The 24,941-nt window shown below is 37.3% G+C and overlaps 1 protein-coding gene across 1 annotated transcript in view; it reads left to right on the top strand.

Annotated features, from left to right (window-relative positions):
- BTAF1 (B-TFIID TATA-box binding protein associated factor 1) overlaps positions 1-24,514 on the top strand; it is a 43,424-nt gene extending 18,910 nt beyond the window's left edge. Inside the window, exons 10-38 of the mRNA XM_061348997.1 lie at positions 1,074-1,169; positions 1,395-1,571; positions 2,096-2,236; positions 2,354-2,478; positions 3,440-3,560; positions 3,646-3,750; positions 4,339-4,488; positions 5,086-5,228; positions 5,399-5,573; positions 6,045-6,248; positions 8,354-8,783; positions 9,831-10,021; positions 10,972-11,125; positions 11,218-11,327; positions 13,299-13,500; positions 13,906-14,054; positions 16,760-16,912; positions 17,418-17,539; positions 17,625-17,792; positions 17,984-18,061; positions 18,142-18,271; positions 18,884-19,025; positions 19,192-19,322; positions 19,723-19,848; positions 20,647-20,799; positions 21,368-21,579; positions 21,736-21,895; positions 22,511-22,681; positions 22,922-24,514. Coding sequence (XP_061204981.1) covers positions 1,074-1,169; positions 1,395-1,571; positions 2,096-2,236; positions 2,354-2,478; positions 3,440-3,560; positions 3,646-3,750; positions 4,339-4,488; positions 5,086-5,228; positions 5,399-5,573; positions 6,045-6,248; positions 8,354-8,783; positions 9,831-10,021; positions 10,972-11,125; positions 11,218-11,327; positions 13,299-13,500; positions 13,906-14,054; positions 16,760-16,912; positions 17,418-17,539; positions 17,625-17,792; positions 17,984-18,061; positions 18,142-18,271; positions 18,884-19,025; positions 19,192-19,322; positions 19,723-19,848; positions 20,647-20,799; positions 21,368-21,579; positions 21,736-21,895; positions 22,511-22,681; positions 22,922-23,068 — 4,566 coding nt within the window. The 3' untranslated portion in view covers positions 23,069-24,514. The remainder of the gene's footprint in view (positions 1-1,073; positions 1,170-1,394; positions 1,572-2,095; positions 2,237-2,353; positions 2,479-3,439; positions 3,561-3,645; positions 3,751-4,338; positions 4,489-5,085; positions 5,229-5,398; positions 5,574-6,044; positions 6,249-8,353; positions 8,784-9,830; positions 10,022-10,971; positions 11,126-11,217; positions 11,328-13,298; positions 13,501-13,905; positions 14,055-16,759; positions 16,913-17,417; positions 17,540-17,624; positions 17,793-17,983; positions 18,062-18,141; positions 18,272-18,883; positions 19,026-19,191; positions 19,323-19,722; positions 19,849-20,646; positions 20,800-21,367; positions 21,580-21,735; positions 21,896-22,510; positions 22,682-22,921) is intronic.
- Positions 24,515-24,941: the final 427 nt, after the last annotated feature.

The following is a 24,941-nucleotide window of genomic DNA, read 5'->3' as shown; positions in this document are numbered from 1 at the left end:
GATTTAAAAGGAAAACTCTTTTTCAAAATACCCCAACAGTAACAGCTCATTTATTAATAGTGAGTCTCATCCAAATTCATACTGACTTCCCTGCTGTAAAAGCAGCTTGGAGAGCTTGTGGTTTAGAGAGTATTAAAGAATGAGATAACATTTATCAAATGTAAATCAAGCTACCTCAGCATACTGTATATATAGGTAAAGCAAAAGCTACTATCTCTCCTTGCTTCCACGTGGAGTGGTAGTTGTTACATAGAGATTGCAGGGTAATAACACACGCTACAATGGTAAGATACTTTAAGCATTTTCTTATCTATTTATGGAAAGAGTATGTGTACTCCAGGCTAGCTTCAAAGGCTGCTGTGCATGCTGTATGCAGGCTGTAATTCTTTGACATGTATAGGAACATGAAATCCATGATATGATTAAAGTTTTGTTTATTAAAGCGATAGCTTTCAAAGGAACTGGTGATATAGTAGGCAGGCAGTGGAGATGAGAAAGATAATGTCTGAGCAGTTGCTTCTATGGGCTTTTACTCGAGATGCAGTTACAGAACTGTTGGGTCTCTAAGAGATGCCAGACAAGCTTGGTCTAAATTGTTTGTTAATCTGGAGGAGACATTGCTGAAAAGCAAGTTCCTTTCACTGGGTCTTCCACAGTGATGTACTGATTCATAGTTTATGTTTATTTGTAAATTTTCTTCAAGCATATTAATTGGCTTGCCATTGATGTATTGACATTAGTCAGTATGGATTAGCTGACTGACTCTTACCTTTGAGTGCTGTGTATGTTAAATACTAAATAAAATTATCTGTCTACCTTGCAAGGTGCTCTCTAGCCTTTTGATAAAGCTACTTTGTGTTTTTTGGCTTTTTGTGTTTTAAATAAGATGTTTGTAATAGGCCAGGTGAGCTGAATGAGTGCTATTTTTCTTTCAATATCTCTGTGAGATGGCTGTACTTGGTCAACTTAAACATGTTGCCACATCTCTTGCAAATTTTAGCTAAAGCAAGCATATCAGCAATCCTTTATGAGTAAATACAGTCAAGGTGTTCAATTTGTCTCTTTTTTTACAGATGGTTCAGCAGCATCAGGAGTGGCTGGAAGACCTGGTTATTAGACTCCTTTGTGTGTTTGCATTAGACAGATTTGGAGACTTTGTTTCAGATGAAGTAAGTTGTCTCTGAGTGAACAGGTAGATCAGCAGGTTTTTGTGGGAGACAGTACTGCAGCAGGTTAGCTATGTTTTGTGCAGCTGTTCACAGATGCTTATTACAAAGTAGCTGAGAGATTTCATGTTGTCTGTATAGCAGTTTTGGTCATCTGACTCTACTCTCACTGGTTTCTAAGTCAGGTTTCATGCAGAAGTAACTGTTTTATGATTTACTTTATCCTAGGTGGTAGCACCAGTACGTGAGACTTGTGCTCAGACTTTGGGAGTAGTATTGAAACATATGAATGAGACTGGAGTTCACAAAACTGTGGATGTTCTTCTGAAGCTGCTAACACAAGAACAATGGGAAGTGAGACACGGTGGTCTCTTAGGAATAAAGTATGCTTTGGCAGTACGTCAGGTAATAACCCTCATGACAAATTGCAGAGAGCTTTGGAGCAAAAAGCTATAATTGAAGTAGAGGATGTGGCTGAACAGTACATAGATATGATAAAGCAAGCTTGCTTGCACTACAGTCTCATATGATTTATAAGATGTGTGAGTGCATTTTTATATCCAGGCTGCAGAAATCTTCATGTATATAGCAAAATTGTACTGTTGTAATGTGCCAAGTTACATTACAGATATGCTTGTCTCATTCTGGTGATGCTTTCATGTGTGAGGTTAACACTGCTACAAAGTTTTAGTGTGTTCATGATACCATTTTGCAAACACTGATCCTTGTTCATATACAGAGTCAGGTTACAGTTCATTCACATTTATAACCTAGGTTTTAGGATATGAATGGTAACTTAAAATATTTAGATTGTCATCTTGGACCTGTAGCTTCTGGTTTATGCGACAGATGGATTTATTCCCACATCTTAATTGTTTCGGGTGTTACATACTTTTTAAGTTCAAAAAAGCTTTTGATCTTTTTGGCAGGACCTGATCAGCACTTTATTGCCTAAAGTGCTGCCTGCAATAATTGAAGGTCTCCAAGATCTGGATGACGATGTCCGAGCTGTTGCCGCAGCGTCTTTAGTACCAGTAGTGGAAAGCCTGGTCCAACTTCAGTCTCAGAAGGTGCCTGAATTGTTTTCCATCAGTTCTGATGGAAAAGTTGCTTTTGGTCTGAATGAAGAAAATAATGCCTAGAAACAGCACTTTTTTTAAGATGATCTCCTGTACTTATTTGTGTAGGTGCCTTTTATTCTTAATACCTTGTGGGATGCACTTTTGGAGTTAGATGACTTGACAGCTTCTACAAACAGTATCATGATCCTTCTTTCTTCCCTCCTGACTTATCCTCAGGTCCGCAAATGCAGGTAACTTTTTCCTTAGTAATGCTTCAGTATTGCAGGTTTGACTGTCTAGTTATTTTCAAATTGGAATAATCAAAGTTGCTTTCAAATCACATGCTAAGGAGGTGCTTGATATAAATCAGCTTTGGAATTTTACTCTTGCTTTTCCTTAAAGTGAAGGACAGCACTTCTATTCTCATTATGTCAGTAAAAGGCAATAAAATAATTAAAAGGTACTAGACATTGTTTATATATAATGTTTTTTCTTCCTCTCTCCATTCATCTTGAGTATTTTAGTAAAGGATATCAGCTCCACTCATAGTGATCCTGCCCACAGACTGTGTTTGTCTGCTTCTTGTTGACGGGCTTCAAAGTGTATACTTTAAAACACATGCATGTATCTGTAGGACTTTGTTATTTGAACAGTTCTAAAGGAGCTACAGATGTGAAAATTCACATCAATAGGAAAATCAGTAATTCTATGACTGATTGAAGATAGTGCCTAGTTCATATCTGTTTGGGACTCTGCCAAATTAGAGGAATTGCATGTTGGTATGTTAACAGTTTTCATAATCCACATGGTAAGCTCGCAGCATCTGCACTTAAAGGTAGATACTTTACCCATCTTACCTTTATCATTCTGTACGATTGTCACTGCTCAAGCTGGTTTTTGCCCAAATCCAAAATTAAGAATGAAGTTGTTACTAATGCCATCTTTAATTCAACATGTGCTGCTAGCGTTGAGGTGCAAGCTCCTGCAGGAACGATCCAAGCTTGGTTTTAATTATTTCTAAAATCATAACAAGACCAAAACCCCCATGTTTTGCCTGAATACTTTAACAAAGCCCAAAGTATAATCTGGGAAACAACATGGTAAAAATACATTCTTGAACTTTATATCTAAACAAAATTAACTTAGCTCTGTGTGTTTATTTTGGGTTTTTTTCCCCTCTCATGGCTTCCACATCTCCACTTCATGTACTAGTATTCAGCAGTCACTCACAGTTTTGGTCCCACGTGTGTGGCCGTTCTTGCATCATACTATATCTTCTGTGCGAAAAGCAGCCCTGGAGACATTATTCACACTGTTGTCCACCCAAGACCAGGTAAGAATTTAGCATTACTGGTGTTTTACAATTATATGTATTGGAATCTGCTTGATCATATGATCATACGATATCCTTGTTTCAGAGCTCTTCAGCATGGCTGACTCCAATTCTGCAAGACATGTTGAGGCACATATTTCAGTTTTGTATCTTAGAAAGCAATCAAGAAATTCTGGATCTTATTCACAAGGTATTTGCATGACTTATGACCTTCCTGTATATTGCTAATATATCCTGCTCTTTCATGTTCTCTGCACTTTTGTACAGATAAAAAATAGTGTGTTCATGTTAATTATTTTGTAGTTAGCCTATGTGATGTTCTACTATAGTGAAGGAGGATAGAATCATTGAATGGCTAGGGCTGGAAAGGACCTTAAGATCTTTTAGTTCCAACCTCCCTGACATGGGCAGGGACACCTCAAACTAGACAACATTGCTCAAGGCTCTGTCCAACCTGGCTTCAAGGGATGCAGCATTCACTTCTCTGGGCATCCTGTTCCAGTGCCTCACCACCCTCACAGTAAAGAACTTCTTCCTTATATCTAACCTGAACTTCCCCTCTTTTAGCTTGAGCCTGTTACCCCTTGTCCTGTCATTACAGTCCCTGATGAAGAGTCCCTCTCCAGCACCCCTGTAGGACCCCTTCAGATACTGGAAGGGTGTATGAGGTCTCTGAGCAGCCTTCTCTTGTATGGGTCATACAGTTTATCCGCACATATATGATCTTATGTAGACCCATACAAATTCATCATTATTTCCACTATTGTTCTTTCCCAAGGTATGGCTGGAACTGTTAAACAAGGCATCTGTACAGTATGTGGTTGCAGCTGCTTGTCCGTGGATGGGAGCCTGGCTCTGTTTAATGATGCAACCATCTCATTTGCCCATTGACTTAAACATGTTGCTAGAAGTCAAAACCAGATCAAAAGTAAGTTAAATGTGATCTCTAGCTATTCTAGGGAAAGTGGGAAATTGATTAGCTGTATATAAAGGTGCTTTAAAGGTGTTAGAGGGGAGTGGTGGTGCCTTTTTACAACTCCAAATGTAGCCTGTCTTGCAAACCTCAAGTCTGTAGAGCAAAATGGTTCTTGTCAGGTTATCCATGAGAACTCAAAGTTCTATCATGCAGCACGCTCCCTGTGAATCCTTTAGTAGTTCCATATAACCATCATGGTTTCAAACCCATCTGTTTGCAGGACTGAGTTAAGTCTGAAAGCATTTTGTTACTTCTGAAAACATGCTGAAAAAGTTTTCTTTTTTCCTCTATGTGGACTCAGTTTATCAGCTAAATGTTGAGTGTTAGTTTTAATATTACCTTGAAGGAACCGTATCATGCATGTAATAGAACGACAGAAACTACTAGTGGAGAAGTGATTTACAGCAGTCAACTACTTTATGTCAAGTCTGTTATCCCAGAAATGTTCTGGCTTAGTCCAACTTCTGCAGAGAGTGTTATGGAATATGAATTAATCTTTTCTATCACAAACACATTTTACTTCCAATCTCTCCCATATTTATTCCATAGGAAAAGGCAGGTGCTAAACTGCGTCAAGGTCAAACCCAGAATAAGGAGGTGATTCAGGAATATATTGCTGGGGCAGACAGCATCGCAGAAGATCCGGCAACCAGGGATTATGTTGTCATGCGAGCTCGGATGATGGCAGCAAAGTCAGTTTACTGGAAATCTTAAAAAAAATATTTTTAATAAAATTACCTTTTTGTTTCTGTGGTGCTTTTGCTAAAATCTAATTATGTAGACATTTTTGGCATCTTCATTTTGAATCATTAATTGCAGGGTAATTGTAACAGCGAGGTGACTGTTTTTCTCTTTTTGTCAGGTTGCTGGGAGCACTTTGTTGCTGCATTTGTGACCCAGGTGTAAATACTGTTACTCAAGAAATAAAGCCAGCTGAATCATTAGCTCAGCTGCTGCTCTTCCACTTGAATTCTAAGTCTGCCTTGCAGAGGATTAGTGTTGCATTAGTAATCTGTGAGTGGGCAGCCTTGCAAAAGGTAGGATGTTTTCTGCAGCAAAATTAAATTTTACTCACTATCTCAATGCACAGCTTGTCGGCCGCTACTTAGCTTGAAATGAAATTTCAGTTGATAAGTTATAATCGTACTTACACATCTAAATACTAAAATCTTGGTTGTAGGCAATGGGGGAATTCATTACTCGGTAGCTAAACACCAACTGTTGGACCTATGAATCAGTAAATATGCTCACATTTCTTCTACGAATATGTCTGTTCTCAAGAAGCATTTTATTTAAGGTCAAGGCTTCCTTTTAACATGACTGTCTTTTCTAGTGGCAGACTTAAGGTTTTGTTAGTGAGTTTTCATATCTGGATTACAAATATTAATGGTCCCTCTGGAAACTGGATATATTTTTTTTGTAGGTAGATTGCCCTTTTTAGTGCCCAAAACTGAACAACTGAAGTTGTGATTACTCAGAAATAAAAATGACATCTTTTCCTGTTATAGGAGTGTAGAACCGTGGCCGTTTGTGTGCAGCCTCGCTTACTTGGGGTCCTTTCTGAACATCTCTATTATGATGAAATTGCTGTTCCTTTTACACGAATGCAGAACGAATGTAAACAGCTCATCTCATTGTTAGCCGATTCACACATTGACGTTGGAAACAGAGTAAACTGCAGTGTATTTACAATAGATCAAGCTAATGAGCTGGTAAGTAGAGGCATGCCTGCCCTTCCTTCAGATCTGTTCTGTCTTGAAATACATCTTCAGCATAACTATTGCATAAATGGCAACTTTCAGAAATAACATAGCGACTTAACACATCCTTTGACATGAAATACGTAATGGATACTTACCGCTTCCTCCATGGTGTTATAGATGTGCCAAAAACTGAGTACAATGCAGGTAGATACTAGAGAAGAAACTGACAGTGTCCTGATCCCAGGTTTTAGATTCACTATTGAAATCTACACAGAAGAAAAAACAGACGGGAGCTCCTTCAAAAAATGCTGTCAAAAGACTAGTAAATGAACTGTGTAAATTCTAGACCTCCTCACCAACTCCCAGGCATGTGGTTTAATGGGGGAGGGGGGGGTTGGTTGCTTGATTTTATTTTTTCTTTTTCCTGGCTGTTCAATTGTTTTGTCTTTTTTTAATCTGAAAACATCAATGTTAGATGTGCTAATAAAAGATAGCTCTTGACATTAAAAGCTCTATAAACAAAAATAGATCTGATAGTGTTGGGGCAACAAATTAAAAGGTTTTTCTTCCAACCAAAAACTGGCCTCTTAAGCAGAGAGAAAGATGGGTACAGACAGATGAAGCAGGATGTAAATGAAGAGCTTGGGATTTGAGAGCCTGCAAAATAAAAGGGGTGGGAGAGGTGTCTGGATGTAGGAGGAATGAAGGAACACTGATAGATGTAGTGCATCTTGGGGAGGGGGATGAGAAGGATTAGGATCCTGGATGTGTTCGTGTATGCAACTTGAATGCTAAGAATAAGGGAAGGTGTAAGTTTGTACAGTTATGGCCATGATGACATGACTACAGCATGATAGATCTTGAAATTCTCAGATGGTAGTATTTATGTATAACATGCAATAGCTTAACTTGGAAATCTCAACACACCTCTAAAGTTATAGACAACTGTGTATATGGGCTGAGGGGATTTTGGCAGCCAGTCTGATTTTGACTACCATCTACAATGAATAAATTTCCAAGGTAAGGCCAGACAGAATAATGTGTGGTCATAGTCTGTGAAGTACAGGAATCTTCATGTACCTCAGTTGTTTACTCTGGAGTTTAGTGATAGGGATGCTTGACCAATGCATGGGTATTTTTCAAGAGATCTCCATTCTGGATTAGAAGACTTACTCCATAGATGTAGGAAATAGTAAATACTTACCTTCTGTGCTCTTTCAGCTCTTCAGGTTTTCTTGCAATATGAACACCAGACCTACTCTGCATAGTAGTACAGGTCTTCATGCATTAGATAGAAAAACTCTGTGCTCTTCGTAGCTGTTCATATTTTTTGCATCCTTTGGTTATTCCAGTCATCAAGGTCATGTGGAGTAGAACTTGAGATGCCTATAGAGTGAAGCAGTACAAGTCCTGTTATTGAAAGACCTGACCTGAACATTTAAAAGTAGAAGACAAACAACAACAAAAAAACAAACCCCTCAGACCAACCCTCTCAACAGCTCCTGTCATCTTTCGTGTACTTAGAGGCCTAACCATCCTATCTGTAGAATAAGTTTAGCATTTCCATGATTCCGTGTTGCTTTTAACTTGTTTCCTGTGAAAGATTTGAGTAACAGTAGTTGGCCAGTAGTCAGAGGGTATGGCAAGTCCTGTAACTATTGGGTTTTGCTGCATTTTTCCTTACATTTTTATCCAAGTTTCTCTTTCCTCAAAATAAAAAGAGCATAGAAACAAATTTTTCACACAGGGGCCCTTGCACATCCTTTCTGGCCTTATGAATCCATAGCATATTCTACTTTGCTTATCTGTCATGTGCTTACGTGTTGCCAGAATATCTGGATATATCTGGCAGAAATAGGACAATCTAAATTTGGAGGAGAACATCTCTTTTAGCTTTCAGAATCTAGACTCAAAATGTTCATAATATGCCTGATTTTTTTTCCCCTTGAGCTGCAGTTTAAAATTCCAGAAACTGCTTTTTGCAGCATTTCCTGATATTTGTTGGAAAAATAGAAATGATAATACCTGGTAAAGTGACTCGTGTTCTGCCAAGAAAACCATGGTTTTCAGAGGATATCCCTGTTTACAATAAGTTTTTTCTTCCTTTTTATTAGGTTACTTCCATTTTCAATGAAGCGACATCATCCTTTACTTTGAATCCTAAAATTCTACAGCAGTTGGATAGTAAACGGCAACAAGTCCAAATGACTGTTACAGAAACAAATCAAGAATGGCAAGTGATGCATCTGCGAGTCCATACATTGGCTGCATGTGCAGTTGTGAACTTGCATCAACTTCCAGAAAAACTAAATCCTGTTATAAAGCCCTTAATGGAAGCTATCAAAAAAGAGGAGAATACACTTGTACAAAACTATGTGGCTTCGTGTATAGCAAAGTTACTTCAGCAGTGTACAACAAGATCTCCTTGTCCCAACTCAAAGATTATAAAAAATCTCTGCAACTCCCTCTGTGTGGATCCACATCTAACCCCTCTAGCAGCATGTCCTGCACAGCCTCAGAGCGGCAGCTATGAAAACTCAAAAGGTATGATACCTTAGACTGCCAGGATTCCTAAAAATGCTTGTGCTTTTCTCTGAACTGTTAAAATGGGTATTTGAGTGTGTCTTGTTTTCAGTGTTTTTGAAATGCCAGCAACTGAGTCTTCATTTTTAGTAATTATTTCATTTAGGTATCATAAACTACACACTGTATGCAACTAATGATGTGTATGGTTTTCAGAAAATTTATGTTAAAAAACAGCTTTGTCCCAGTTTTCAGTTACTTGCTGTTATCCACTTAGGATTACATTTCATTTACATACGTTATGAAGCTTTTCATTGAAATTGAGTAAGTTAAGAAATTAGAGTAACCTGTTAGAAAAAAAACACTGACTTGTGTTACGTTCGATGGGCTAATACTAAGATAACAAAAGATGAGTACGGTCTTTGAAATAAACAGATAATTCTGTGCACCCTTTTCCTGCTGTTCCTTGCTGAAAACATACAGATTGAACAAACAATACTCGGACCTTAATACTGTCAAAGATTCTAACCTGCTTTAAGGTTTGACCATTATACATAGTACTTTTTTGTAAAGTCAGAGTAGGGTAATATCCATGTCTGATTGAAAATTAAGCTTATTAGCATAAATGGAAACATCAACACATCCAAAGACATTGATGGCATGTGCTCTTGTATCATGGTAGAAGTCGTAAACTGTTTGTAAAAGACACAGAAGGGGTTTTTTTTTTAACTTACTTTTAAACTTATTAGAACGTAACATGTTGTCTTACACAAAAAAATCTTGTGCAAACTTTTTATATTTGACTGCAGTTTTGTTACCTGTGTTTCCTGCTAAGTAATTTGTGTAGCAATTTACACACTTCAGTTTTGATGCCGAGGCTGTAAATGTTCTCTGAACAGAGTAACTCTGTACCTGAATTTTCCATCTTTGAGAACGATGACATGGTTTAGGTTTTTAAGGACATTGAGATCTGCAGATGGCTTGTAGCTAGCTATCACTTCTGCTTATGTTTTAAACTGCACCTTCTTTCGGTCAGCTTTCAGTCAGCTCTTCTTTCTCTTCCTTTAGGGCCCAACTCTGATAAAGATGGGATGCATCATACAGTTACTAAGCACAAGGGAATAATTACACTGTACAGACATCAGAAAGCTGCTTTTGCCATCACAAGTCGGCGAGGTCCTACTCCAAAAGCTCCAAAAGCCCCAGTTGTAGATCTCCCTCCTGGCAGTAGTGGAAGCATTCCTACAGAACTTGATGAGGTAAAATTCAACAACTTGCATTTTCAACTTGCATATCTACACACACACCCCCTCATGTTACTTTTGAATTCACTGGAGTTGACAGCATTATAATAGGCATGTCCAGGATTTATTCATGAGAGAAAAGAGTTGACATAAAGTTTTGATGCAAGCAGCATATGTTTGTTAATGATATTTTAAATCTTCAGTGTGTCATTAAGAATGTTAGTAACTCCTGAAATATTTCATGTTGAGTACAATTTATTAATATCTCAGTACAGATCCATGCAAATGGATTTCCCCAGACTGCTGTGTCCTTCCTTACCCATGTTAGTGCTGATCATCTTGATGCACAATAAGTGCTCTGAAGCATTAAGATCAGTATTTGAAGTATGACTGGTTTTGGAATGTATGTATGTGTGATTTCGACACTTAATATGCTAAATTTTTTGTTACTGTTTCATCATATGAAATGTCAGCATAAGATGCTAGTCAGGACTGTGATTCCTTAGCAGTCTTGTGAAGTTTCTTCCTAATTGTTGAAGTGATTTTTATCCATTCCATTTTCTGAAGAGGGTGGGAGAAAGGTCTTAACAAAACAAATACTGCTTTTGGGAAGTCTTGTTAGTGTGTTACTGTTTGTGGTGTCCCTATATTGGCAATATCTGAGCTTCTGAAACTGGAACCAGTTGGAAAACCTCCTGCTGAAATGGGCCTGTGTCAGCGAAAGCCTAATCCCCAAATTTACAGGATTTAAATAATCTGCTACAAAAGACCTTTTTTTGTCTGTTTGGTTTTACCTGTATAAAGAATAAAGTATATAACTTGCAAATTAAAAAGTGGACCAGCAAATGTGTTGTAAATAACTATAAACACAGTCAGAATAGAATGCCTGTGTAACAACAGGAGCCTGTTTGAAAGTAATTGCTATTCCTAAATCTGTCCTTGCTTTTTAAATTGTTCAATTCTAGGCTCAGAAACCTTATGTTGTACAGAGAAGAGGAGCTGAATTTGCCTTATCTACTATAGCTAAACATTTTGGTGCTGAAATGGCAACGGGATTGCCACATCTCTGGGATGCTATGGTTGGTTCATTAAGGAACAACATTCACATAAATAATTTTGGTAATTACCTTTCTGATTTAAGTTGGTGGAGGGCTGGTAGGCTGGGGGCAGTATGTCAGTCTTGAACTGAACACCTTTTCTGTTTTTAACAGACCGAAAGTCCTTACTGGAAAAAGGAGATGCTCCTGCCCAGGAGCTAGTAAATTCTTTGCAGGTTTTTGAAACAACAGCAGCTGCAATGGATACTCAGCTACATCCTCTGGTAATTATATCCCAAAGCAGCTTTTTTGTAGGAAGCAGTTCAGTCTGTTCATTGCCACTGTTTTAAGTCTTTAATTTTGCTTAAATAGTGTTCTTACTCATTTGCTAGCCTGCCTATATCCTAGTCTTGATGAACTGAAGACGTAGCCTTCTGTCCTCAGCAGTTCAGCTGTTATGTTCTAAAGCTGTTTTTTCCCTGTCTTCTGTAGGATGTTAAATTCTGTATTTATTTGTGTGGGGTTGTAAAATAAGCCCACACATAAATAAATCAACACCTACCAACAACTTAACCTTGGCCTACCTTCTTCAGATGGTCAGATGCCCAAACAAGATTGTGTCTGAAGTCTGAGTTAGGTTAATACTTACGCTATTTTGTTACATTGAAACCAGCATCTTGATTCTGCTTTATTCTAATTCCAGATTTCCTAAACCTGAGGGGACAGAGTGATAATATGGTGCCTTCTCTTTGTTAGTGAAGTACAGATAAAAATGCTGTTAAGCTGCATTATGTGGCTGACTGAAACAGGTTGACTTGTAATAGACGGACATGCAGTTTATGTGGCCAGAGTAGGGGCGGAAATGGTACTAACAAAACTGCACAATTTACTGCCTGACTACCATGGAACAGGCTGAAGGTTGTCAGAAAGGCTCCCTGTGCAGGCAATGAAAAAGTTATGGGAAACTTCAGTTTACCCCCAAGGAGACTGGATCTGAGGGGTTTTAAAATTATTTATTTTTACACACCACTCAATGTAAAAGATTTATCATCTTGCATGCAATAGTGAGATTTGAACTGCCTATTTCTACTCAAGAGAGAGATTGTGGAGTTAGGAGAGTTTTGTGAAAGTATCAGTAAAATTCTGGTTAAAAAAAAAAACAACAGAAAATTAGAAAGAAACAGAGCAAGAGGCATCATTATGCCTGCATCTGAACACAGTTTTCAGTATTAGCTTATCTGCAGTACTGTGTTTCAGAATAAATATAGTAGCAGTGGAAGAGGCATAGAAGGAGGGCGACAGGGTAATAAAAATACATGGAAAGACTCATGGAAGGAGTAAGTAGACCAGAACTCTGGAAAGCATATGATGGGAAAGGATGGGTGTAAGGAATGGATGTACTGTCCTGAGCAGATGGAGAATATTCATGTGGAACATATGGAATTGTTTGTTACCTATTTAAATACTGATGTGATTTTGAGTGAATTTAGCATATGAAATGGAAAGGGTTTTCTAATACATCTAGGTACTTCATACTTATATATGGTCTGTAGTTAATGTGTAGGTTGGTTTTGGGGCTGCTAATACTGTATACATATTTAAAAAGAAAAAACTTCCATAGGAAGTAAAAAAGGGTGGAATTGGCTCATCAAAGCTAATATTTAAGGACTTCCATGCTAGGAAAAACCTGACCATCTCTTTAAGATATCTGACATGAAAATGTGTTTGTGCTGACGAAAAAGACATGTACATATACACATGCTTCCTTGGGAAGGGGGGAATTTCTTTCTGGGTGTCTCTCTTGTCACACAGAGTTAATAAGACTCCCAACACAGAGCTCATCTCCCTAAACATAAATGGGAGGAGGCCAGGATGAATTTGCAAGCTGGAAATTTTTAAATCTATGTATTTAAGCAATGACTTTTTTTATGAAGCTCTAAATACTTAGTACTGTATTTTTCCAGTGTAAAACAATTCCTTAATTACCAGGGACTTCTTTAATTTTCATTTTGTCTAAAACCCTAAATACTCTGTTACTCAGAATTTTAACTGTATTGGGGAGTAATACTTGTTCAAAGTTCAGTTGTCATCTTTTAGAATAATTTTTCAATTCTAAACAATTAAACCTTGTTTAGAATTGAAGCCATTTCAGGCATTCTTTGGGAAGCAGCAGAGACTGTAAGACTGTTTAATTGAAAATTACTCAGTAATTTCTTTATAATTCATATTAATCTTTTCTCCACCCTTTTCTTCAGTTAATACAGCACTTGACTCATCTTTATATGTGCCTTCAACATCCCAGCACTGCAGTGAGACACATGGCTGCTCGTTGTGTAGGTGTTATGAGCAAAATAGCTACCATGGAAACAATGAATATCTTTCTAGAGAAAGTTCTGCCGTGGTTGGGAGCAATAGATGACAACACCAAACAAGAAGGTGCAATTGAAGCACTTGCATGTATCCTTGTGTGAGCATTCAGAAATGTGGAAAATTGTTTGCAGTTGCTTAATTTGGGGGAACAAAAACTGCCTGAAAAAATGGGAGGAGGAATTAAATAAAATCGTGAACTATGTTCCTACTGTAAGCAAGAAATAGAAGAAGCTTTCATTTCTATTGCCTTAATTTTAATGAAATTTTGGTGGAGATAATTCAGTTTCTTAAGCCATGGAATTCACTGGCCAAGTCTGGGTCGATGAGACCTCTCTCTCTCTCTCCTCTGCACCCCATTGCTTTGTTAGTAGCAATCTTGTTCATGTAATATATTAATGACTTTTACCTGTTGAGTGGGAAATCTGCCAGGTATATATTCATGTCAGACAATCCTGAACTGGTGAAAACTAATTTCCTTAATAACTGATCCAGGTGTAATGGAGCAGCTGGATGTTGGTATTGTTCCATACATTGTTCTTCTAGTGGTTCCAGTTCTGGGTAGAATGAGTGATCAGACAAACAGTGTACGTTTTATGGCTACTCAGTGCTTTGCAACACTAATTAGACTAATGCCTCTTGAGGTAAGCTGAAGTTGTAAGTATATTGAGTATGTGAACTGTCCTCTGTCCACTGTTCTGCCAGCCAAAAAGTCCAAGCTTCTGGCTTACTCTGGCTACTGCTGAGCAAGAAGCTTTTTATAGATGTTGAGTCTGTATCAGATATTTGAGGATGTCCTTTATAATGTAAAATGAGTAAAATTGGACCCTTTTTTAGTAATTTTCTAAATAAATGTTGAAGTAAAATTTCTCTTTATAAGAAACTGTGTACATGAAGCTTAAGTGTATACTCATTTGTCTTCAATGTAATGCTGCTTTTGCTAGTTTTATCTCAAGTCTCATGAGTTACATGTGTGCTCACTATGTATGCTTGGTGTTGTGTATGTGGTCAAGTCCCAGTCTTGGGGACTAGAAGGCTTCCAAGAAACCTTTTCTTCCACCACCAGATGGTAATAGAAGACAGTTCAGAATTTGTTTGCATGTTTCTGATGAGAAAAAAAAAATATTGTTGGTTTAATGGGATCAGTATCTTCTGTTATCGCAATTTTAAATTTAGTATAACAACCTTAGAATCTGATAACTAGCAATCTGCATTAAATGGAGCACTTAATTTCTGTATGCTTACACTGAAATGTCAAAAAAGTTAAAAGTGAGCAAAGTAGATACTAATTTCTGGTATGCTGCTGTTTATTCCAGTGCTGTTCACACCAGTGCTCTTCATATGCATTTGGATAGAGACTTATGGGATACATATAACTTAGGTTATTAGGGTTTTTTTAAGCTATTTTAATAGAATTTAGTGAGCATCTGTTAGAAATGTAGAATACTTGTTTTATTAATTGCATACGTGTGCATGATCAGTTCATGTTTCTTTTCCATAGTCACTCAAGAACTCCCATAAGTCTTCACTTTCCAGTTAAGGAAGTTCAGTATTAGATATTGAAATTTATTTAATGTGCAGTCTGTGAGTGAAATAGGCTAATAATGAGTGAAAATACCAATACTGTTGTGGAACAGTCTTTTCAATGCCAGCAATTTTAAATATTAGGCCAATCAAGGAATATAATTTGGTAACTGTAGAGGGGTTGGAGTCAGCTGAGTGGAAAGAGTAGGGTGTGGAGCGATAGGGACTGGGGAAATCTGTGTTACGAGACAGTACTTTCTGAAGGCATCCTTTTGTGAGGTTGAAATAACTTTATTACTAAGTTTTCATAGTCAAAATTTCATGAATGCTTTGTGTAAAAAAAAAAAAAAAAAAAAAAAACAACCAACCAAAAAAACAAAACCAAAACTTACAGAGTGGTGTTTTATGGATACAGTTCTACTTTCCCAAATGGGAAGGCTTTTTAGGGTAGCCTGGCAGATATTTTATAAGACAAACGCTTATAGCTTTCTGTAGTTACAGTGTTGGTATAAAAAGAAAAAAAAAAAAAGAGACTCTTTCAATTTCATGTTCTTGAAGCATGACTTTTAGTTCTGTAAGAAAACAAAGAGTCTAGTCTTCTGTGTTTATTGCTGGCATTTTACATACTGCCTAAAATGCATAACCTGACTTCAGCTCCTGGATAAGTAAAAGTGGTAGAGGTCTGAATAAGCTTTGAGTTCCTAATCTGTATCTTTGTGTTGGTTTCTCACTGTGAGGAACTGGAAACAATAGCAGTTAAATGAGTTGCGAGAACTTAGTTTGCTGAGTTTCCTGTACCTTTATTCTCAGTTTCATTATTCAACCATAAAGGTGAAAATATGACTGAGAGAAGGATTGCAAGATAAATGGTTCAGCTTAATCTGTCCTGTTTTACTGATAAGCAATCATACTGCAAGTTGACAATATCCTTGAACAAAATTAACTGGCATGGTATTCACACTTCAGACGTGTTATTTTCAAAGAGGCTGGGAAGAACTGTTGAACAGTAGGCTGTTGCCCATGTGTATGTGCATCTTGAATACCTTATTGGAGCCCTTCTAACATCTGAAATCTGGGTTAGTTTTCCACCTTCCTTATTAACCACGTACACGGTGGAATGATAAGAATTTTTTTTCTCAGCCAGGAGTGCTCCCCAGGTGATCAGTAACTTGGATTTTGAGGTAAAGCTAACTAAAGATGGAGGTTGCCCAGAAAGCTGAGATGACAGATGTGATGATGGGAGAATATTACTGTCTCTTTTGCTGAGATATGTTATTAGCAGGCAAGAATGTCTGAGCGTACTTGCTGTCCATATACCTATCCACAACAGATGGGTGCCTGGCCTGGTAGGGGAAGTACATGGGAAGCCAGTGTCTGCTGCAGCAAATCTGGCGGAGTTTAGGTTTTTCTTTTTCCCAGGAGCTTGCAACTGCCTGAATTCATTCTATGGGTTCCAGTATCACTTTAGATCTATTTCTACTAGTATCTGTGGGAGAAAAATCCATCTCACTTGGAATAGTAGATTTTGGCTAAGAGAAATGGGTGTCAGTTCTCTAGCCAGCCAGATAAACTCCCTGATTAGGGTGGAATAACTCAATCTTTGTAAAATCTTAAGGCATAACCAAGATTTCCGATCTTCTGTGTGATTCCATCAAGCTTTTCATTATGTCCTTTGGGGCACTGAGTTTGGATTTACACAACTGAGAAGACTGCAGATCTTTGCCATCTGTTCATTTAAAATGTCTAAGATAGTATGACTTTTTCTTACTCTCTCTGAATTAAGTACTGTAGCCTCTACATTACTGCTTTAAAAATACTTTCCTAGGCTGGTATACCAGATCCACCAAACATGTCTGAAGAATTAATCCGAATGAAAGCTAAAGAACGTCACTTTCTGGAACAATTATTGGATGGAAAAAAACTGGAAAACTATAAAATTCCAGTACCAATCAAAGCAGAGCTCAGAAAATATCAGCAGGTAATAACTTATACTTTTATTTTTAAAAAGCAATGTGTTCCAGTCCAGTATGATTTTATGGAAGGGTAGGAGTTGTTTGGGTGCTGGGGTATTTTGCTTGTGGGTTGGGGGGGGAGGGGTAGTGTTTTATTTTTAGCTGTGCAGTATGTATCTAGTGTTCTTGGGTAAGGAAGAGCAAATCAAATAATGCGTACCATTTATACAGTTTTTCTTTTCATGGTATAGTTTTTTCCCCTCTTTCATCTTTCTCAGGGAATGGCCAATGGGCTGTGCCTTGCTTAGACTGATTGTAGGTGCTCTCCACTGCAGCGCTGTTCAGCCACTTCTGTTTCTCCCTTTATTCCCCTCTGCTTTGAGTGAAAGGGCTGTAGTGGATGCATTTATGGTGGAAAACAAGCTTCTAGTTTGGCAGTGATGTATGGTAGAACATACAGCTGTTTGAACTGAAGATGAACTAGCCAAAAGCCAGTTCTTCTGAAGTGCTCTTTTTGTTTTCCAATTTCAGGATGGAGTGAACTGGCTGGCATTTCTCAATAAATACAAACTTCATGGAATTCTTTGTGATGACATGGGCTTAGGGAAAACTTTACAGTCCATTTGCATTCTTGCAGGTGATCATTGCCTCAGGTAAGTATAAACAAGTAGCATTCTATCTTAAAGATACTCTATGAAAAAACAATTTTTTTTCAGACTTGTTTTCTTCTTCTTTAAGGGCTCAGGAATATGCAAGAACGAAACTGGTGGACAGTGTCCCTCTTCCTTCCTTGGTGGTGTGCCCTCCTACACTCACAGGACACTGGGTGGATGAAGTGGGCAAATTTTGCTCAAAAGAATATCTTAATCCTTTGCACTATACAGGACCTCCTACTGAGAGAGCAAGGTAGTGTATTTTGCATTTATGACTTGGGTAGAGTAAAATACAACACAATTTTGCAATTCACTTTACTGCTACTACTGCAGCATAGTTTGTGGCATGGTAAAGCTTGTGATGGTACCTTTAAAATCTGAAATAATAACACGTGTAAGGGACGTTTTAGTTATCTCCTCTATTTTATTTTATTTTTTCTTAAGATTACAGCACCAGGTGAAAAGACACAATCTCATAGTGGCTTCATACGATGTTGTAAGAAATGACATTGACTTCTTCAGGTAAGAATTGGTTTGTTTTCTGAGGTTTTTAATAGCTTAGGATTTTAAATGGTACTTAAGTCTGTATTTTTCTTTTCCAGAAATATTAAGTTTAATTACTGCATTCTTGATGAAGGCCATGTAATAAAAAATGGAAAAACGAAACTGTCAAAAGCAGTAAAACAGCTGACTGCCAATTACAGGATTATTCTTTCTGGGACACCAATCCAGGTAACTGCTTCTCTTTTCCTAAGGAGTTGGGTGAGTGGTAGAAAACAACAGAGATAGGTACATTTTGCAGTCTGATTGTGCTTTTTGTTAGTCGTCTTGTTTGAAGTATATACATTTTATTAAAAAAAAAAAGGAAAAGCCTTTCACTCCTAAATACTTGAAACTGCATCTTTTTCGTTTCCTATTATACCCATGTATCAGGGAATAGGTGCAAGATCCACGGTACTAATGGGAACTCAAAAGTTGGCAACACTTGTTCTATAAGCAGCAGGCAGGGAAGGGAACCCCAGACTTTGGGCTTTCTCCTAATGACTTGTTCATGGAGTATCTGTCTAAGGCCACCCATGTCTCCTGGGGTTTGTTGTTGAATGTGGCTTAGTACATCAGACGCAGTAGAAAGTCTTACGTGCCAAGGTGTAGGTGCAGGTCTTCTGTAACTTAGTTTGATGAAAAAGCCACTAATTTCCAAGAGCTCAAAAGTACATAGAAGTGTTCTGTTTGTAGTTTTATAGGCAGTGTTAAATAGTTAAATAGGCATGGAAATGTTTGTGATAACTTGTAACAACTCGTTACTTCTGAAAATAATTTAAAAAACTGTTTTGTCTATGTCAGAACAATGTCTTGGAGTTGTGGTCATTGTTTGACTTCCTCATGCCGGGATTTCTGGGTACTGAACGCCAATTTGCAGCTCGTTATGGCAAACCAATACTGGCAAGTAGAGATGCCCGAAGCTCCAGTCGAGAACAAGAGGCTGGTAAGGATCAAATGTTAAAATTTTCGTTTTCTTGTTTTCTTCCTTTAAATGAGAATTGCACATGAAAAGAGAAGGTGTAATCAGTTCCAGTGTAAGAAACAGGAGGTGAGAGGCGGATGTTTCAATTTTTTGTTCCCTAAAATGTGGCTTCTATTGTCTCCTCCAGGGGTTCTTGCAATGGAAGCACTGCACCGCCAGGTTCTGCCATTCCTCCTAAGGAGGATGAAAGAGGATGTACTGCAGGATCTTCCACCCAAAATTATTCAAGATTATTACTGTATTCTCAGTCCTCTGCAGGTATGCTTAAAAAGTGGCTGGAAGCTTAGTGTTTTCAGCACAGTAAAGAGCACAAAGGAACCACTTCTGTATTCCTGGGTCAATCTGATGTCACCTCTGACATTCTTTGAGTCCATGGGACTAAAAGGTTTTTTGTAGTATGTGTTTTAAAACTAATATCCGTCCAGTTACAATAGAGGATTTCTTGAGCTTAATTTCTGGCATTGTTCTGTAATACTATCTTTCCAAGCTGAAAGAAAATTGCAAGAGATTGCACTGTTAATATTGATCATGTGCTCTGTATATGGTTTTCTTGATTTATGGTAATTCAGAACTTTAAACTTAGAACTAAAATCAAAAAATGGCTGTTTGTCTTATTTCTGTCTGGGAAAACATACACATTCTCTTGTCTGCTTTGCAGGTTCAGCTTTATGAAGATTTTGCCAAGTCTCGTGCCAAATGTGATATTGATGAAACAGTTTCTTCAATTTCACTGAATGAAGAAACTGAAAAACCAAAGCTTAAAGCTACAGGTCATGTGTTTCAGGTACAGATGTCTTTAATTTTTACTACCTACTTCATTTATCTCTAGTTACTATTTCTAGGTTAATAAAAAAATGAAAATCAAAATAGCTAACTTGTACATTTATGGCCCTACGATCCAAGTAAAATATTTAGGGTTTGGATCAGACTGCCTGAAAGTGATTTACAGCTATTTTGCTTTAATTATGTTATTGGGTTTTAAGTAATATAAAACTGTCTTACTTCTTAATATGTTGTGTTTAACTGGTGTTCAGCTGTTTATAGATCTTGGATACTACTTTTCATTAATAACTCATTACCAGAAGTGCAAAACCTCGAAAAGAGAGGGAACTAATTTTGGTTTTATTAGTTGTTACAGTACAAAATTAAGATACTCAACCATGAACAAAATAAGTTAACTTAAAGTTAGATCTGAATTTATGAAGGTTCATGATCTGACAGAATTGCAGTTTAAGTCTTGGCTACTTGGAAACAATCATTCTCAAAGCCTCTGCACAGCTCCCAAACCCAGCTACTGTATCCCACACTCAACATGAAGGTGTGGGAAATGGTAGTATGTGTACTTCTTCTGCAACAGGGACCAAGATCATTACGCACTTAATAGTTGTTTGATACAGTTTGAAATACTGGTCTAGTTAACATAAATGTGTCATGTTATTGTAATGAAAATATATCCTGAAGTCCAATTTGTGGAATGTAGCTGAATGGCCCCTATACTTTATAATCAATTTTGTTCATCGTTTTTCTGTAACTACATTATTACTAACTGTTTCTTTGAACTTCATTTCCTAAACAATTCAAGGCACTGCAATACTTAAGGAAGCTATGCAACCACCCAGCATTAGTGTTAACAACCCAACACCCAGAATATAAAAGAATTACAGAACAACTCGCAACTCATAGTTCATCCCTTCGAGACATTCAACATGCACCTAAGCTGTCTGCTTTAAAACAAGTAAGTAGATGTGCCTTAATTTTGTAAGTGTCTTTACTGATGTTACAATTTAAAAAGTTTAAGACTTCATCAATGTGAAAATTATCTTAAAGCTTCAGTTAAGTACCAAACAAAATAGAGTACAAGGCTTTTTTAGACGTATGTCCTATTTTTCCTGTTTAATTCGAAGGGGGGATGGGGGAAGCACAAGCTTGCTTCAAGATGTTGTTTACAGAATTTTTGCTGCTTTGCCAAAAACCTTACTTTTATTCTGTTTCTTACTTCTACCCCTCTTATTACAGAAAAACACGTATTATATGGGAGACTGTTAGCTCAAAAATGTTAGATTGCAGTACATACTTAAGTTCTATTTTAAGTAAACAAAATGAAGAAAGTGACTATTCTGTTGACTCTTAATTTTTCACTTTGACAGTAAAGCCAAACTTTGCATTATCATTTAAGTGACTGCCCCAGACTTCTTCTAAAGTTTATTTCTCTTATTTCTACTTTTAACAGTTTATCAATGTCAATGTTTACATGAGATCTACTGTCATTTTGATGATATGCTTTAATGCTCTTTTACTTTAAGCTGCTGCTAGACTGTGGTCTGGGGAACAGTGGGTCTTCAGAGAGCGGTACAGAAGCCGTTGTGGCCCAGCACAGAGTACTTATCTTCTGTCAACTTAAAAGCATGCTGGACATAGTGGAGCACGACCTTCTTCGACCTCAGTTACCTTCAGTTACTTATTTACGACTAGATGGCAGCATTCCTGCTGGTCAGAGGCATTCCATTGTTTCCCGGTAAGCATATCCCTTCACAAGCAATACGAGGAACTGTAGTGAGCTATATTATTCATATGTATGAAATTGTTCTTCGGGCTGCCTCAGAGCAGTTGAGGTTCATGAGTTCATCATTTATATAAAATTTACCATACTTACCTTTTTCTGTGTGTGCAGGTTTAATAATGACCCATCTATAGATGTTCTTTTGCTCACAACTCATGTTGGTGGACTGGGACTTAACTTAACGGGGGCTGATACAGTAGTATTTGTGGAACATGACTGGAACCCAATGAGAGACCTGCAAGCCATGGATCGGGCACATCGTATTGGGCAGGTGAACAAGTCTTTTAATTTCCCATAAGATTCTTCTGTTGCTGAACTGCTGGTTTTTTGACCTGGGATAAGATTGTAGCATATGAGAACTGATGTCTGAAAAGCTTCTGTTCATACTGCTTCCTTGCAAGTATGCCAGATGAAGTGTGTACTTTCTTATCCTATCCTGAACTTGTTATGCCTTCTAATTCTGTACTATCTGAGCTTCTGAGGAGGGGCCAGGGAAGAATTGCCCTTCAGGGGAGGAAGATATTCAACTGAGACAAGAAACTTGAAGGAAGGCCCCCACAGGGTTGTCCTTCTCTGATGCCCGGACAGGGAAAGAGTGACTGCTGTTAGTCTTCCTCTACAGCTGTAAAAAACAGTGAATTCTTAACTTCCTGAGTACAGATGCAATTGCAGGTGCCTCTACTGTATACTGGCATAGTCTCATTCTTTTAATCTGACATCAGTTAGACTTACTGAGTAAAATTACTGAAGGTTAACTCCAAGCCAAACTGCTTCCAGACTCTCCATGATGAATACTAAAAAGTTATGCTGTCTTGAATACCTAAATACCTAAGATATTTTTATCTTTTTAATTTTGTGTGTGTGTGCTTTTTTTTTTTCCTTTCAGAAACGTGTTGTTAATGTATATCGCCTGATAACCAGGGGAACTCTGGAGGAAAAGATCATGGGTCTTCAGAAGTTCAAAATGAATATTGCAAATACAGTGATCAGCCAAGAAAACACAAGCCTGCAGAGCATGGGAACAGAACAGCTTCTTGATCTGTTCACTCTTGACAAGGTAAAAAGCCGTTTTACAAATACCTACCAAAAAGAGAGTAAGCTTAGGGAAAAGCTTTGCTTTGAAATGTAAAATTTGATCACACAAACACTAGAGGTTGGAATGATGGATAGTAGATAGCTCTCCCAAAAACAGGAGCATGTGCTGTTTCCCCAAAAGAACAGTAAGACTTTGAAGAATTTTGCATATTCCTGAAAATATTATTTGGTATTTTAATTGACTTTTTTTTTTTTGGTGAAGGATGAAAAAACTGAAAAAGCAGATACCTCTACCTCTTCTGGGAAAGCATCAATGAAATCAGTCCTTGAAAACCTTGGAGAACTATGGGATCAAGAACAGTATGACACTGAATACAGTCTTGAAAACTTTATGCATTCATTAAAGTAACCATCATATATTCATAATTCAACTGCTGCTAGTTCACATTCTTCTGCTGATATTCAGCAAACTTCAAAGCATATATAGTGAACCTTTAGCTTAATGTGTAAATAGACTTACTGAAGAATCTTCAAAAGAATGGCACTGAGGAGTGTCACCTGTTTCACTGGGGAGTTACTCTGTCTTAAACATTTGCACTGTATAAAAACTTTAAACGTAAACATCGTGAGGTGGTTTGAATTTTACTTGTTCTGAACAGCTACAAATTCTTTCTTGGTAGAAGAATAAATCAAAGCAAGTTTATACATATGTTAACAAGTGTTCCTTCTGTTTGAAGTTAAGTCCACCATTATTTCTTTCTGTATCTATAATAGTTTTGTACAGTTGTTTCAGTGAGTACTTCAGGTTGTTCAGTGTATATTTTTCTTTTAAACACAACTTGCTTTTGTGGTGTATTAAAGAACAGTTTTCAACTTAAAACTTTTCAGATCATTTCAGGACTTGTATCACCAGAGGCAAAGCCTATAAGCCTTGAAAGTATTGAATAATCATCTGGCACTAGGTGTGTGCACCCACCTTTGTATATTGAGTATAAATATCTTACACTCTTCAGTCTTTTGACACCATCTTGAGAGAACAGCTGACTTGAACTTTTTAATGTAATGAGCTAATATTAAATACAGGTAATGGCCTATTTGAGGTCATGTTTGCATCCTGTTAGCAGGGGTGTACTTTTTTAATTTATCTATAAGGCTAGAGTATAGCCACTTTGAGAGATGCATGTATTCAGTATGTTTCAATCCTATATATTTTTTGTAACTAAAAAAAGAAATAAAATATACAGATAGACATTTTCCAGAAGTAGATTTTACACTGTCTAGGATTCTGAAATCCATGCTAAAGTGACTGTTTACTAAACTGATGCATGATTTAAAGCTTCTTAAAGGAATAGGGAAGACTTTTTTTCTTTAGGAGAAAACATACATAGAGGATACCTACATTCAGTTTGAGGTAATTGAATAGTTTAAATGCTGTAATAAAGATAGTAAGGGACTTTAATAGCAGTGAGTGAGAATAATATGGCTGTATGTTATGCAGCTTTTTATAAAAGGGAGGCAGTAGTAGAAGTGTGTTTCTAGATGTGCATATGTACCAGTATATGCACTTTTTATAAATATTAAATTATAGATAACTTACAGCAGTTGTCTGGATACATAGAATATACGTATAATATAAAACCTAAGGTTTGTAGCTTGCTGTGTGCTTAAGCATCAGAGCTTAAAAACCACCAGAGACCTCAACTATGTAAAATAAGATTGTTTTAAAACAATATATATAAATCAGACTGTTCTGCAGCATTGGAGATGAATTTATGTCACATTTCAGTAGTTCTGAACTGCCACATTGTAACTAAATTAGCATTCCATGAAAATAAACAAAACTGGGAATATATAACTTGTATGTTGTGTATGTCCACATTTAAGTTTATTCTGTATTGAAGACTCACTGTAGCTGACTAGGTGTAAAAACTAATGCTTTGGGAAATTACAGTTGGATTACTGGTAGTATTCTTAGTCATTTCTGCCTTCATGCGTAAACATTTCTGTTGTGCTTTTAACTGATAATGCAAGCAGGGGGAGAGACAAGATGGGTTTGGAGTTCTGTTGCAGAGAAATTATAATGCTGGAATACTGGGTACTTTTAAGATAGCCTGGAGCAGTAATCTGGTGATAGTGTCCAGAAATAATATGTTTGAATAAAGAAACCTCTTATTTAGTCATAAAACACTGCATATGTTTTTCTTCAAGAGCTTTATTAATTGCAGTAGTAGGAAACTGTGTGACTCCTGTTGGAAAAGAAATACACAACCAAGGACTGCTTT

The sequence above is a fragment of the Neopsephotus bourkii genome, unplaced genomic scaffold (genome assembly GCF_033783945.1).
Source record: "Neopsephotus bourkii isolate Nb327-2 ecotype Australia unplaced genomic scaffold, CSIRO-AGI_Nbou_v1 NB_379, whole genome shotgun sequence".
Taxonomy (NCBI): domain Eukaryota; kingdom Metazoa; phylum Chordata; class Aves; order Psittaciformes; family Psittacidae; genus Neopsephotus; species Neopsephotus bourkii.
The sequence above is the reverse complement of the archived record's forward strand: the minus strand, read 5'-3'. Positions and strand labels throughout refer to the sequence as shown.